Genomic DNA, 16,533 nt, shown 5'->3' with positions numbered 1-16,533 from the left:
TGCCTGGGCTAAGCATATCCACAGGCCCCTAGTCACCTGCATATCCAAATCTTGGCATATGATGGGAGAACGAAACTGATCAATATACAACTTCAGGCATATAAAACATTAAAGTATTTAAGTAATGAATTCTGATTCTTGTAAGAAGAAACATGGTACGTCACCTGTAAAGAGGAGCGGAGTAGTTGTGGCCAAAGAGAAGACCACCAGGCCTGAGATGTTTGATAAGAATCCCATTTCTGCCACCCAGCTGTCTGCCAGGCATAGCTGGAAGAGTCGTAGCCCTGCCAGGCTGCTGAGGTACGTGAGGTGCTCCGCTGCTGAGCCATAACCGATCAGGTCCGAATCCCAGCACAGCGGAAAGCTGAGCTCATAGATCACCATCAAGTCCTTGACTCCCATGTGAACAGTCACCACCAGCAGGAAAGCCAAGCAGTATAGGAAAAGCTTGCTTCTTCGGCCATTCTCTCCAGGCAAAGTAAAGAGTTGAAAAATTGACTGATAATGTTTGACAGTAAACAATCGGGATGGCTTCCGGTCCTTCACAGATTCCCTGACACAAAAATAAACATAAAAGGCAGTAAAAACGTACAAGGCAAAAGCTAACCAAAAAGGGTTAATGTAGCCCTGCACTTTCCTCCAGTGTCCACCAACTATGCTGGCTATCATTCCCGCAATGCCAAGGCATGCCTCCAAGATGGCAACGCGGAAGGTCCGTGACGGTCGATCGGTCACATCTGCAATGTAGGCAAAACAGGCAGCGAGGATCATGTTAAAATCACCAGTGAGGCCACCAATTATGCGTCCGAGCAATAAAAAACCAACATGGAGCTCCTGGTACATGACCACAAGGTAGACGACAACTTGCAAGGTCAGTCCGATGAACGGAGCGATCAGTACGGAGCGACGTCCCACTTGGTCACTCCAGGGGCCGAGGAGCATCACAGAGGACAGGCCGACAAGTAAACCGCTCAGGTTCAAGTACAGACTCCAATGCGATGTGAGGGACTCCACCTCCTACAAACAGGAAAGAGGTCAAGATGTACCAGAATTAGAGAATATTGGAGAATATGGACACAAAGGCGAAGAGCTGGCATCGGGTCTAGCACAAGAACACGACTGTAGCCTAAATTCTAGAATAATGGAAGTGTAATGGTGGCAGAATGACAACAATAAGCACACAGGACAAGGACAGATCCAGACACCGATCAATTACAGGAATTATCACTACAACCTGGAATTGTAATCTAAGAGAAGGAATTTCCTAAATACCATTGACTGGAATAACGCCCAAGTACAGTACTGGTCACCCCCGAGCTTTAGTAACTCCACCTATGTCACCATAGGCGTTCCACAAGGGTAATCCTACTAAACGTTGAGTCTTTAGTCATCCTGACCACATAAGCATTAACACTGAGATTTATAAGCGCAGAACGTTTATATCCATTACTATGGCGCAATTTTGTCATCCACTTATGGCAATTCACACGTGTGAGATCAGCAGGATGATTAGACACAGTCAATGGGGATAATCCACTAATCGTCTATACTCCTCGGGCACTTTGCTGCAGAATCCACAGGAAAATGTATACTGCCTTTTACACACACAGATTTTATTTATTTTTTATATACCGGTATATATTTTTGCAAAATGGTCAAAAATCAGTAGAGGAATTTTCTGCAGCAAGTAAACATGTTATGGAAATCCCAATCACAGGTATGGATGCAAAATGTAAGTGGACTTTATGCAGATATTAACTTGTAGACTGACCCTAAGGGCTTGTGCTCATGGCCGGATTTTCAGTCCGATCCGACAAAATATTGGACCGATATTAGTCTCTGGGGCCGTTCACATGTCCGACTTTTTGATGACACAGCAAGGTCCATGAGATTGTCCTATATTTGGATCGTACTCAGCCATGCAAGCCAATGAGTCTGTGGAAAACATCAAACTGCACTCGGATGACATCCGAGTGCATCCGATTTTGACGGACTGACAGAATGTAGAAGAATTTTTTTTTCTCCATGTTCTCATCCGAAAGAATCGGATCACACTCTGATCGGAGTTTGATCAGAGTGCGATTTGCATAATTGACCTGATTCTCTCGTATGAGAGAACATACGCTCGTGTTACCATAGCCTAAGGCTATGTTCCCATGAAAAGGATTTACCGCAGACCTTCCTATACAGACGGTGCGTGGGAGCCGCTCAGTTCACCCTATATACTGACATCCACAGCACTCGGCAGTTTATGCCTTGGATACACTGCGCAGTTTGTGCAGGAGTTTTCTTATAATCCCATGTGCTATGCTAGAATGGACAGTGCAGCAGTTTCCGTAATGGGAAAATTTATATATATATATATATACATACATACATATACATACATATACATACATACATATACATACATATACATACATACATACACATATATATACACATATATACATACATACACATACACACACACACACACACACACACTGTATATTTCTTTACACACAATACAACATTTTAGAACTTTCTCATTTTATAATTAATGAAAGAATTAGCAGCCCAGTACTGTAAGACATTAAAAGGTGTCATCTTGGATTATTCCAGGAACGTCAGTCCCATGACAGCTGCAGCCAATCACCACGTCAGTCACATGACAGCTGCAGCCAATCACCGATGCCATGCATGCCAACCTCGATACTAAGAACAGTGGTCATGCGAATTACACACGTGATGTTATCACTACAGCACTGGCATGGAGCACCGGAGCGGCAACACTGGAGCCACAATCTATTTCATAGGCGAGTAATGGTTATTTGTTTTTTACCAGTTCCACTAAACTTTAACATTCCAAGAGACCACCTCTAAGTCTGAAGCATGTACATTTTATCAGTGCGGGCCATGGCTAAGGTTACCTTAGGGCAGAACAGATATTTTTCTTCCTTATTTAGCACATTACAAGCTCCCATCAGCATTTTCAGATGGTCACGGTGGATCACTTGATGAAACCCCAGTGTCTGGGGCACAGGGCAGTGGTAAGGACATATATATATATATATATATATACACAAAAGAAAATCATTTAGACTAAATTTGTAAATTCACCAGATCACAGTGTATGAGAGACAAGCTAATTTACCAATTGCTTAATATTCACTACTAGAGCCAATCACACACTTGGCAACGCAAGATACCCACTGCATCCTTGTAGCCACGGGTGGACCCCACTAGTATGCTTCTCTGTAGAGTATATATGTATATAGTGACCATTAGACCGATAAGCCAGGAAAAGCTGAAAGTCCCCTGATGGGAGGCCGACAGGGGCATCAGGCACCAATTGGACTAGATTCTTAAAAAAAAAAAAAAAAAAAAAAATGCTGCAAACCCCAAAATACTGCTAAATGGAATTCAAATTGGTTTATTAAAAGCCAAAGCCCATATTAACAGCATCATTCCAACATCCAGCCCACCACCTGTACTAATGACATGGACTGAAAAGAAGTCCTGTACCAGCTGGTTAGCCCCCTTAGATGCCACGAATACAAATACAACTTTGGCATATAAGTCGTTATACAGAGTTCATTCTTATGCTCATCGATGTCCATTAGGGGCCCAAAAAAAGCCATGTACAATTGGGACCCGAGAGCCTGCCTGTCATTGTAACGATCATGAGAAAGAGCTGCAGAATAAGACCCCTTAGTGACCACTGTACGAAAGGGGCATCATTCTTGTGCCCTCCACCATGGAGCCCATTGTGGAGTGGATGAGGGGCGCGAGTGGATGGCACATTGTTGTTGCAGACAAGTAAATCCAGACCATCGGGGGACACAGACGTGGAGGGGATGTAACTGGTGAGTAAAGGTTCTACTGTGGCCATTGTCAGAATCCTTTGGGATTTAGGAAATCCCCTTTAAGCAAGATATTTTCACTTTGATAGTAAGTAGAACATTTAACACTGTAATAAATGGGCGACTCTCGCTGAGTTTTCGGTAATAAATCCACATAAATTTATTATCCAGTTATAAAAGTTATGATAAAAATACACTGACTGGCAATTTATATACTTTATTACTGTACAAACTTCCAGCCCCGGAGTGCAGCCAGAGGGCACATTGGCACAACCCTATGAGCGGTCCTTTCTCCTAGTGTCTATATCCTGCAGGGCAGAAGCCAGGAATGTTGGTTTTCCTTTATGAGAAAACCTCATTTTACCTATTAATTCTCAATATTACACTCAGATTTTGTTATAAAATTTTTTGCAACAAATCTACCAGGTGTAAATTCACCCAACATGAGACCATATTAAAGGGGTTGTCTGGTCTAGAATGAAAAGTTTGCTGTCACTCTGTGTGACTGCAGGCTTGTGAATCCTCCCAGCGCACGTACTGCCAGGATTCGCCGGGAATGGCAGTCAAGTATATGACATGCATTCTCATGGGTAGAACCCATCTGTGGGTGCCACTCTGATCCATACACTTGCATTGAGCGTGGCTGTGCCTATTTAATCAGCACATGACCATATACTGTATATGAAAATCATATACCGTAATTGCAGGCATGCACCCAGAATCCTGGCAGTGACTGCAGACTTGTACCCTAAGGCCGGACAACCCCTTTAAAGGGAATCTGTCACCCCATTTTTGGCCTATAAGCTGTGGCCACCGCCATCAGGGGCTTATCTACAGCATTCTGATTTACTCAGATGCCCGGTTTGCTTTACAGCTAGTATGACGGCTGCCAAGGGCATGAACGTGGTGCTGAAGTCAGTGCGGAGCATCAGTGTCCACCTGTGTCCCTTCCAGCCCAACGTGCAGTTCACCAGAGAATTTTTGGAAGTTATCAACATCAAAAAAATCTGCATCACCAACACAAATTGTAAAATAGATGTTGATGTGGGACATAACAACTCCGAGCCTGTTGTAAGCATTCTGTAATGCTGCAGATAAGCCCCTGTTGTAACCTGAAAGATAAGAAAAACAAGTTAGATTATACCCATCCAGGGGCGGTCCAGATGCGGTCCGGTCCGATTGGGCATCGCGGTCTGGGTCCAGCGCCTCCCATCTTCATGCTATGCTGCCCTCCTGCTTGCTTCGTGCTGTGCTCCTGCGCAGGCGTACTGATTTGACCTGTTGAGGGCAGCGTAAAGTACTGCAGTGCGCAGGCGCTGGGCCTCTCTGACCTTTCCCGGCGTCTGCGCACTGCAGTACTTTGCTCTGCCCTCAACAGGACAGAGGAAGTACGCCTGCACCGGAGCCGCAGCAGGAAGACAAGAAGAGGACGTCATCGTAAGAAGACGGGAGGCACCGAACCGGACCGCGACGCCCATCGGACCCGGACCGAAATGGGACCGCCCCTGGGTGAGTATAATCTAACTTGTTTTTCTCATCTTTCAGGTTACATCGTGGGCTTGTCTACAGCATTCTGTAATGCTGTAGATAAGCTCCTGATGGCGGTGGCCGCAGCTTATAGGCCAAAAATGGGGTGACAGATTCCCTTTAACATTGTGGACAGGAGAAGCTTTGTCATTTACTTTTTCATATGTGAAAATCGCTGATGGTAAAAAACTGACACAAGGACCAGACTGATGAAGCTCGGACCGTTTTCTGTGTATGTGAGAAATCAGCGATGTGTCAATGAGGCCTAGGTCAACTGTCTGCAGATTCCAATACAGGGATGAGAGGCGGTCACTACTGTACATGGTTGTGGTGAGGATTGAGCCGTTTGTCATCTAAAATCCACACTGCCTGCAATATAATGGCTGATTACCGGACAAAGTACACTGCGTTGCTCGGACGTGCGGCTGCCGATGAATTGCATTAGGCCCTAGATGTGACCCAGCCGTTATGTCAGGGACACCACTATGGAGGTTTTATGCCGCTCTGGTGAAGAGCGGCTGGTAGTAATGTGCTCAGAAAGTTACTGAACCTGAAACTTTTGGTAATGCAGATAAGCCCTAAATGTCCGGGCATGAAGAAATATTTTAGATCGGTAATGAATGGATCCATGATGGTCACCATGATTAAGACGTTAGTCGAAACGCGTCGGAAGAACGCTGCCATGTGTGCATAATGCTGTAAGAAATTATAACTTATTTACAAGTGGTGTACCATAGGATACAACTCTTTCCTTTTTTTAACCCCTTAATGACAGCCAATACGTCTTTTAACTGACCTGAGATATAAGAGAATAGCCTCCCCATACAGGGGACAGTCCAGCAGCTGTCGGCTGTACACTGTAGCTGACAACTTGCTGTATCAGCCACAATCAGTGTTTGCACCGTAAAAATCTGTTTAACCCCTTAGATGCTGCTGTCAATAAAGACTACATCATTATAAATGGTTAACAGAGTGTGGGGGCTTCCTCTTTATCCCAATTGGTGCTCTCAGATCATGATTGTGCGGTCCTGATGCTTGCCATGGCTATTCATGACCAAATAGTGGCTTTAGAGTCTGACGGCTGTTGTAACCTGTTCAGAAGTTAGAGGCATTTAGGTGGTAAAAATGCACATTTTCATTTCTGTCATGCCATTTTGCATTAATTCCTTAAAAGCACCTGAACGGTTAATAAACAACCTGACAGCAGTTTTCGATATGTCAGGGGGTGCTGTTTTTTAAATGGTAACACTATTGGGGGTTTCCCAATATAGGAGACCCCTAAAGTCACTTCAAACATGGATAGGTCCCTAAAAAAAAAAAAATTTTGTACATTTCCTTGAAAAAATTAAAAATTACTGCTACATTTTTAAACCTCCTAAAATACTAACAAAATAAAAGAACACTTTACAAACAATGCAGATGTAAAGCCGATATGTGGGAAATGTTATTTATTAATGTTTTGCTGTGGTATGACTATCTGGATTAAAGGGATAATCATTCAAAGCTGGAAAATTGCTAATTTTTTAACATTTTTCTCAAATTTCTGATATTTTTTATAAATAAACACAAAACATATTGACCTAAATTTACCATTATCATAAAGTATAATGTGTCATGAAAAAAACAGTCTCAAAAATCACTGGGATATGTTGAATCGTTCCAGAGTTATTACCACATAAAGTGACATTGATCAGATTTCAAAAATTTGGCTCCGTCACTAAGGGGTTAAAAAAAAAAATGAAGAAATAAATGTAGTGATTTTACTACATTCCTGCTGGATTCATCGATTTTTCAGAAAGTTACTGAACCTGAAACTTTTGGTAATGCAGATAAGCCCTAAATGTCCGGGCATGAAGAAATATTTTAGATCGGTAATGAATGGATCCGTAACAGATCACTCTCAGATCGCTATCGGCCCAAACTGTACCCACCATTTTATATAGATTCTGCAAGAATATGTGAAAGGGAAATCAATGAGCACGTTCTAATGCATCAAGTATCAGGAAGGCATTCTCCAGCAGAAACCATAGGGATCAATGGGGAAAACGACCCTGCAGGGTCCGTGCACGTTGTCCTAGGAATGACAGATGTGCGGTAGATAGGATAGATTTTTCAGAAGAAAGCTGTGATCTGGACAGTGGAGGGAGTCGTGGCAATCAGATTACGTCTCGTAGGAAGGGTCCCCTCTCCTCATGTGCCAGCGTGTTACCCTGCATGGTGCCTTCATTTATAGGATTTGTTTTTTTTATGTACAACACCATGGAAGTTAATGGCCCTACATATGAAATGATTCCACCGCAACACCCCTGGCTCAGCGCACGGGCTGCACACACTGCCAACCATCCGGACAGTGGTGAGGAAGGGCACAATGCATGTCGGGGGATGTATAGGAAGGTACCTTTATTTTCATTTTTGCTAGAATTAAGAAAAGACTTTGTTCGGAAAACCCTTTAATTACCTGTGTACTTTAGACCTTCCTAATGAATAACAACAGACAGAGCAGCAAGGGGGAGGATAAAAAAAAGTATGGATCTAATGACTCAGAATACAGCAGGAGACCCAATTAAATAAATGAGCTTGGGCCCATACAGGGGGTCTTAAGGCCCCGTCTCACTTAGCGATTTACCAACGATCACGACCAGCGATATGACCTGGCCGTGATCGTTGGTAAGTCGCTGTGTGGTCGCTGGGGAGCTGTCACACAGACCGCTCTCCCCAGCGACCAACGATCAGGGGAACGAGTTCGGCATCGTTGAAACTGTCTTCAACGATGCCGAAGTCCCCCTGCAGCACCCGGGTAACCAGGGTAAACATCGGGTTACTAAGCGCAGGGCCGCGCTTAGTAACCCGATGTTTACCCTGGTTACAAAAAAAAACAAACAGTACATACTCGCCTTTCGGTGTCCAGGTCCCTTGCCGTCTGCTTCCTGCTCTGACTGAGATCCGGCCGTACAGTGAGAGCAGAGCGCAGCGGTGACGTCACTGCTGCGCTCTCACTTCTCACTGTACGGCCGGCAGTCAGTGAGAGCAGGAAGCAGACGGCAAGGGACCTGACGGACATCAGAAGGCGAGTATGTATTGTTTGTTTTTTTTTACATTTACGCTGGTAACCAGGGTAAACATCGGGTTACTAAGCGCGGCCCTGCGCTTAGTAACCCGATGTTTACCCTGGTTACCAGTGAAGACATCGCTGGATCGGTGTCACACACACCGATTCAGCAATGTCAGCGGGGCCTCAACGACCAAAAAAAGGTCCAGGCCATTCCGACACGACCAGCGATCTCGCAGCAGGGGCCTGATCGCTGGTACGTGTCACACATAGCGAGATCGCTATGGAGGTCGCTGTTGCGTCACAAAACTTGTGACTCAGCAGCGATCTCGCTAGCGATCTCGCTATGTGAGACGGGGCCTTTAGACAGAAGATGCCCCATCTATGATCAGTAATGTGTACAGGACTGATCTACGCCGGATCACAGCATTACATTACCATTCCACTGCCATCACGTGTCTGACTACAGGATGCTGACTAATATATTCAGTCATCTCAAGACGATTCATTAGAATATATTACTAGCTGTTTCCAGCCAGCTAACGCTTGGCATGCTCATTGCTATCTAATTAACGCTGCTAGTGATTAAACTGAAGTAAATAATGACAACATTCAATAGCGCTTAGGCAGGTGGTAAATTAACTTAAAATTAAGTTAATAACAATAATAATAATTAAAAATCGGAATAATACTAATACATTTTATTCACAGTGTAAAATCAAAAGCAAACTGGGTTCGTGTGGTAATGTGTGGGGACGCAGCCTCGTGTGGTAATGTGTGGGGACGGAGCCTCGTGTGGTAATGTGTGGGGACGGAGCCTCGTGTGGTAATGTGTGGGGACGCAGCCTCGTGTGGTAATGTGTGGGGACGGAGCCTCGTGTGGTAATGTGTGGGGACGGAGCCTCGTGTGGTAATGTGTGGGGACGGAGCCTCGTGTGGTAATGTGTGGGGACGGAGCCTCGTGTGGTAATGTGTGGGGACGCAGCCTCGTGTGGTAATGTGTGGGGACGGAGCCTCGTGTGGTAATGTGTGGGGACGCAGCCTCGTGTGGTAATGTGTGGGGACGCAGCCTCGTGTGGTAATGTGTGGGGACGCAGCCTCGTGTGGTAATGTGTGGGGACGCAGCCTCGTGGTAATGTGGGGGGGCGGGATTATGTGTGGTAATGTGGTGGGGGCGGGATTATGTGTGGTAATGCGGTGGGGGGCGGGATTGTGTGTGGTAATGCGGTGGGGGGGCGGGATTGTGTGGTAATGTGGTGGGGGCAGGACTGTGTGTGGTAATGTGGTGGGGGGCGGGATTGTGTGTGCTAATGTGGTGGGGGGCGGGATTGTGTGTGCTAATGTGGTGGGGGGCGGGATTGTGTGTGGTAATGTGGTGGTGGGTGGCAGGATTATGTGTGGTAATGTGGTGGGGGAGCGGGATTGTGTGTGGTAATGGGGTGGGGGGCGGAGCTACTGTGCAGGGGGCGGGATTAGCAAGTAATCACGATGCTATAGATATATAGATATATAGATATATATAGATTTCTATAGGTGAGAATCAATATTGATGGCGTCCGGCTGCTCTTAGGATGCTTTTCTGGAACAATTTTTAGAACTTATAAAAAGGATCCATCTACAGTAGAGTGCGAGTCTGAACCACTTATACAGGTCGGGGTGTAGTCCCTATAAATATCATACATGTAGCATAGATTTTACTGGTTTACTCGGAAAAAACAAAAAAATATATTAATTTAATATGCAAATGAGGGGTCTTCGGTGCAATGTTACAGCTCCACAATTTGCACACTGAGTACTTTACCATATCCTGCCTGACAGCATTGAGGTGAGCACAGCCACGCGCACAGTGTTATTACCGGGTCTCATCGCAGGCTCCTGTCTGCAGCACAGTACAGAGCGACAGCCGCAGACAGGAGCCGGTGAGGAGAGCCGGTAATGACACTACATAAGCGCAGCTGCAGACAGGAGCCGGTAATGACATTACGCAAGTGCAGCTGCAGACAGGAGCCAGTGATGAGAGCCAGTAATTACACTACGTAAGTGCAGCTGCAGACAGCAGCCGGTAATGACATTACATAAGTGCAGCTGCAGACAGGAGCCAGTAATGACACTATGAAAGCGCAGCTGCAGACAGGAGCCGGAGATGAGAGTCGGTAACGACACTATGTAAGCGCAGCTGCAGACAGGAGCCGGTGATGAGAGCCGGAAATGACACTACGTAAGCGCAGCTGCAGACAGGAGCCGGTAATGACATTACGCAAGTGCAGCTGCAGACAGGAGCCGGTGATGAGAGCCGGTAATGACACTACTTAAGCGCAGCTGCAGAGTTGTCGCTTGTCACATCTTGTATGCCATCATAGAATGAATGAATGAGCGGCACTCACCAGTTCTGCGGTTAAAAATTATTTAATCCAGGGAGCAAGACAATCAGAGCGGTAAGAACCTAACCACAGAACATGGCGAGTGCGGCTTCGCATTCATTCTACTTCTTTCACATGGCATGACTCAATATAAGAGGACAATTCACATAACTACAGGTTGGGTCTGGTGCCTGAACAGCTTCAGCCAATTCATATTTATTGCTTGTCAAATCTAGATTGACAGAACTGAAGTCAATCTGGATTGACAGCTCTCAAGGAAGCACTGCCTGATCTCTGCAGCCACCAGTCAGATCATGCTCAGTGAGTACCGCTGATGTCACTTAGGCTGCGCTGACTCCCCGCCTGACGTGGTGAACTTTGACAGCATAGGAAAATGTTCAGAAACTTTTCCACGCTACAGAGTTCATGTCCGGTCAGGCGGGGAGTCTGCGCAGGCAGCTTTTCATTCATTCCTCCGTGGTTTACAGCCCGGACAATCGCATTAGCACCGCTCCGGGTTGTAAACTAATTAACCCCTTGAGACGGACTGCTGCGTGGAACTTCACTGTACAGCAGACAGGTATGGGATATTGTTGCTTTTTTATTTTTATTTTTTTTTTTTTACAGAACGAGGGCTTCGCTTGGATTGAGCATGCAATAAAGATGTTTAATCAGTGTGTTTCATTAAGAGACTTTATTCTTAGTGTGTGTGTGTGTGTGTTTTTAACCCTTTCATACTATTGGATTAATAATGGATAGGTGTCTTATTAACAACTCTCCATTATTAACCAGGCTTAATGTAACCTTACAATAGCAAGGTGACATTAACCCCCAATTACCCCATATGCCACCACCACAGGGCAGTGGGAAGAGAGGAGAGGCCAAGTGCCGGAAAAGGGTGGCTGGTACCTTTTCTGGGGTGGCTGGGGGCAGATGTTTTTAGCCGGGGGGGGGGGGGGGGGGGGGCGCAATAACCATGGTCCCTCTCTAAGCTATTAATATCTGCCAACATTTCACACACACACACACACACACACACACACACACACACACACACACAACTAACATTATTAGTGAGAGATATGCATTGGTTTACTGTATGTAAGCCATGTCTCATATCCTGTCGGGTTCTGCAATGATTATGCAGAAGCCGAAAATGAATTACCGGCTATTCTGCTATCTCTCTATGAAATATATATATATATATATATATATATATATATATATATATATATATATATATATATATATATATATAACTATTCTATGTGTATATATCTATTCTATCCTAACATGTCAGTGTGATTTTACTGTACACCGCACATGAATTGCCGACTTTTCAAAGGACACGGGTGCGCATGGTGTGAGTGCTGTGCGATTTTTTTTTTCTCGCACACTGACTTGCATTGGCGAGTTTCGTCCGAGAATTACAGCAATACGCAGCATGCTGCGATTTTTTTTCTCAGTCCGATTTCGGTTGAGAAAAAACTCGCAAATTAGATGTCACCTATTGAATAACATTGGTCCGAGTGCAATCCGATTTTTTCATCCGTTTCTTGCACAAATGAGTATGACCCCTAAGGGTGAGTGTGACATGAAAAATGTATCACACAGTGCAAGCGACGATTTCTTTACACATGTAAAAATCTGGGCTGACACTCAATTACTTTGGTCCGTGTGACGGCCCTTCTGCACGGACAGCATGCACACCGACAATAGACACGACTGAAGGAGCGAAGTCACACAACAGCAGCGGAGGAAAGCTCAGTTTGTTATTTTAAACTTGTACAAGCCTTAACTGTTAGGAGTTTTCTTGGAAAGCCACAAACGTGACATCATCTGGGTTGTGAAATGAAGAGGAACGAAAACAAGAACACACACGCGCCTAAACAGAAACCAGAGATGGTTTCATGGAACTGCGATGAATGTAAAGGGCTCCGGGCAGCACGTTCTGCCTAATGTGCACACACAATGCGGGGGCCTCCGTCCAGCAGTGTTATCCCCCTCCACAAGGTGCACAATGATGGAGGAAGTGCAGATACAGCTACCGAGCCCCTCCAGGTGGTGTCCCACGTAGATCAGCACCACATTACTCACAAAAACAAGCCATTTTTTTTATCACATTTAAAGGGGTTTTCCACAAAAAAGCAGTCCTCAAATGACTGGATGTTTATAACAGAAAAACACAGAGCCTCCCCTCCTCCAGCACTGCTCGGGCCCCTGTGTTGTTGCTGCAGCTGGGATTTCATGACTACAGTGCACATCACCGCTGCAGTCAATCATTAAGCTGCTGAAGAAGATAAAACAAGCCACCAAGCTCAGTGATTGCCTGCAGCGGTGATATGCACTGTAATCACGTCACCTTTACAGCCAAAGAACGAAAACCAGAGTAGTGGGATCTGGTGCAGGACTGAGAGGGAAAGTATTACTTGTCTTTTTTTTTTTTTCCAATATATATCCAGTTGTTTGAGGAGCACTTTTTTGTATATGGAAAGTCCCTTTACAGTAAAGTCATCCGACAACAATGTGTATGGCGACTCCTGACGTCAGCAGTGTGATGGTAATGGCCACCACCAAAGCTGTCTGACAGTGACTTAGGCCGGCGTCACACTGGCGAGTTTTACGGACGTAAGAGCGCAGAAAATACGTCCGTAAAGCTCACCAAATAAACGGCACAATTATTCTCAATGGGGCTGCTCCTATTAGCCGTATATTACGGTTCAGTATTATACGGCTTTCTACGGCCGTACAAAATCGCAGCATGCTGCGTTTGTCAGCATATTGCGCAAAAAATTCGCCAATGAAAGTCTATGGGGGCGAGAAAAATACGGATTCCACACGGACCAGCAGTGTGACTTGCGAGAAATCCGCAGCCATGTTAGTGAAAAGTCGGTAATTCAATTGCCGGCTTTTCATTTCTCCTGCCTAAACCCGACAGGATATGAGACATGGTTTACATACAGTAAACCATCTCATATCCCCTTTTTTTTTGCATATTCCACACTACTAATGTTAGTAGTGTGTATGTGCAAAATTTCAGCGCTGTAGCTGCTAAAATAAAGGGTTAAATGGCGGAAAAAATTGGCGTGGGCTCCCGCGCAATTTTCTCCGCCAGAGCGGTAAAGCCAGTGACTGACGGCAGATATTAATAGCCAGGAGAGGGTCCATGGTTATTGGCCCCCCCGTGGCTAAAAACATCTGCCCCCAGCCACCCCAGAAAAGGCACATCTGGAAGATGCGCCTATTCTGGCACTTGGCCACTCTCTTCCCACTCCCTGTAGCGGTGGGATATGGGGTAATGAACCATGGACCCTCTCCTGGCTATTAATATCTGCCGTCAGTCACTGGCTTTACCGCTCTGGCGGAGAAAATTGCGCGGGAGGCAACGCCAATTTTTTCCGCCATTTAACCCTTTATTTTAGCAGCTACAGCGCTGAAATTTTGCACATACACACTACTAACATTAGAGGAATATGCAAAAAAAAAAAGGGGATATGAGATGGTTTACTGTATGTAAACCATGTCTCATATCATGTCGGGTTTGTGCAGGAGAAATGAAAAGCCGGCAATTGAATTACCGGCTTTTCACAGATATCGCGCTGAAGTAAATATAAATACAGAATATATACCGTATATATGTGTCTCAATGATATATAGATATATACACTCACCGGCCACTTTATTAGGTACACCATGCTAGTAACGGGTTGGACCCCCTTTTGCCTTCAGAACTGCCTCAATTCTTCGTGGCATAGATTCAACAAGGTGCTGGAAGCATTCCTCAGAGATTTTGGTCCATATTGACATGATGGCATCACACAGTTGCCGCAGATTTGTCGGCTGCACATCCCAAAGATGCTCCATACAAGGCAGGATGGATCCATGCTTTCATGTTGTTTACGCCAAATTCTGACCCTACCATCCGAATGTCGCAGCAGAAATCGAGACTCATCAGACCAAGCAACGTTTTTCCAATCTTCTACTGTCCAATTTCGATGAGCTTGTACAAATTGTAGCCTCAGTTTCCTGTTCTTAGCTGAAAGGAGTGGTACCCGGTGTGGTCTTCTGCTGCTGTAGCCCATCTGCCTCAAAGTTCAACGCACTGTGCGTTCAGAGATGCTCTTAGGCCTACCTTGGTTGTAACGGGTGGCGATTTGAGTCACTGTTGCCTTTCTATCAGCTCGAACCAGTCTGCCCATTCTCCTCTGACCTCTGGCATCAACAAGGCATTTCCGCCCACAGAACTGCCGCTCACTGGATTTTTTTTCTTTTTCGGACCATTCTCTGTAAACCCTAGAGATGGTTGTGCGTGAAAATCCCAGTAGATCAGCAGTTTCTGAAATACTCAGACCAGCCCTTCTGGCACCAACAACCATGCCACGTTCAAAGGCACTCAAATCACCTTTCTTCCCCATACTGATGCTCGGTTTGAACTGCAGGAGATTGTCTTGACCATGTCTACATGCCTAAATGCACTGAGTTGCCGCCATGTGATTGGCTGATTAGAAATTAAGTGTTAACAAGAAGTTGGACAGGTGTACCTAATAAAGTGGCCAGTGGGTGTAATATAAATATATATATAAATATATATACACTGTATATATGTTTTAACGGACATTTGAGCCCATAAATCCATTAGATGTCGGTTTTGCAAGCCTGCGAGAAAATCTCGCAGTACGGATGCCATACGGATTACATACGGAGGATGCCATGCGCAAAATACGCTGACACACCCTGACTACGGATCACTATTTTGGGAACATTTCTCCGAAAAAAAAATGAGCGTATTGTCTTACGCTGAGTGTGATGCCGGCCTTATGAGGAGGACTGTTTAATATTAATTCTAATTGAGCCCTGAATTTTACTGGCCAACTCATGGATCGAACACCTGTTGTGAATTTTGCCATTAAGCTCCTTGAGGACAGCAAGTTTGGAAAAAGTACTGAAACATTGAACAGTTGGACATGTGTATTCAAAAGTTCAAAGAAGAAGCTACGTATTTGGGGCAGGGTTGCCGACAGTTTAGTTTATTTCACCGTATTACGGCCGTAAAAAACGGACCGTATTGTCTTACGCTGAGTGTGACGCCGGCCTCACTGTGCTCGCCCTATTGAAAACACATGAACGATCAGCTGGGCCGAATGTTCATGTGTATAGGGAGTCATGAGAGATGGCGGACGGTCGGACGAGTGTATGGCTACCCGATGCTGTATGTATATGGACAGGTTTAGGGCCCTGCGCCCCAATCGAGGCCCTGCACCCCTGACCAACCCTGTGCCCAACCGAGGCCGACGGGGACCTTCACCCCTGACAGACCCTGCGCCCAACCGAGGCCGACGGGGACCTTCACCCATGACAGACCCTGCGCCCAACTGAGGCCGACGGGGACCTTCACCCCTGACAGACCCTGCGCCCAACCGAGGCCGACGGGGACCTTCACCCCTGACAGACCCTGTGCCCAACCGAGGCCGACGGGGACCTTCACCCCTGACAGACCCTGCGCCCAACGGGGCCCTTCACCCTTGACAGATCCTGCGCCCAAGCGAGGCCGACGGGGTCCTTAACCCCTGACAGACTCTGCGCCCAACTGAGCCCGACGGGGCCCTTCACCCCTGACAGACCCTGTGCCCAACTGAGCCTGACGGGGCCCTTCACCCCTGACGTACCCTGTGCCCAACTGAGGCTGACGGACCCTGCACCCCGGCCCACGGATATTCTGAGATGTTTAACACACTGTCACCAATTGTTTGTT

At 45.9% G+C, this 16,533-nt stretch overlaps 1 protein-coding gene across 1 annotated transcript in view; it reads right to left on the bottom strand.

The window, feature by feature from the left end:
- The window catches only part of SLC46A1 (solute carrier family 46 member 1), a 29,062-nt gene that overhangs the window by 11,602 nt on the left and 927 nt on the right, over window positions 1–16,533 (bottom strand). The window contains exon 2 of the mRNA XM_077294371.1: window positions 165–1,017. Within this exon, the coding sequence (XP_077150486.1) occupies window positions 165–1,017 (853 nt within the window). The remainder of the gene's footprint in view (window positions 1–164; window positions 1,018–16,533) is intronic.

Source organism: Ranitomeya variabilis, chromosome 3 (genome assembly GCF_051348905.1).
Source record: "Ranitomeya variabilis isolate aRanVar5 chromosome 3, aRanVar5.hap1, whole genome shotgun sequence".
Classification (NCBI taxonomy): Eukaryota; Metazoa; Chordata; class Amphibia; order Anura; family Dendrobatidae; genus Ranitomeya; species Ranitomeya variabilis.
Note: the sequence above shows the minus strand (reverse complement) of the source record. Positions and strands in the feature narration are given on the sequence as shown.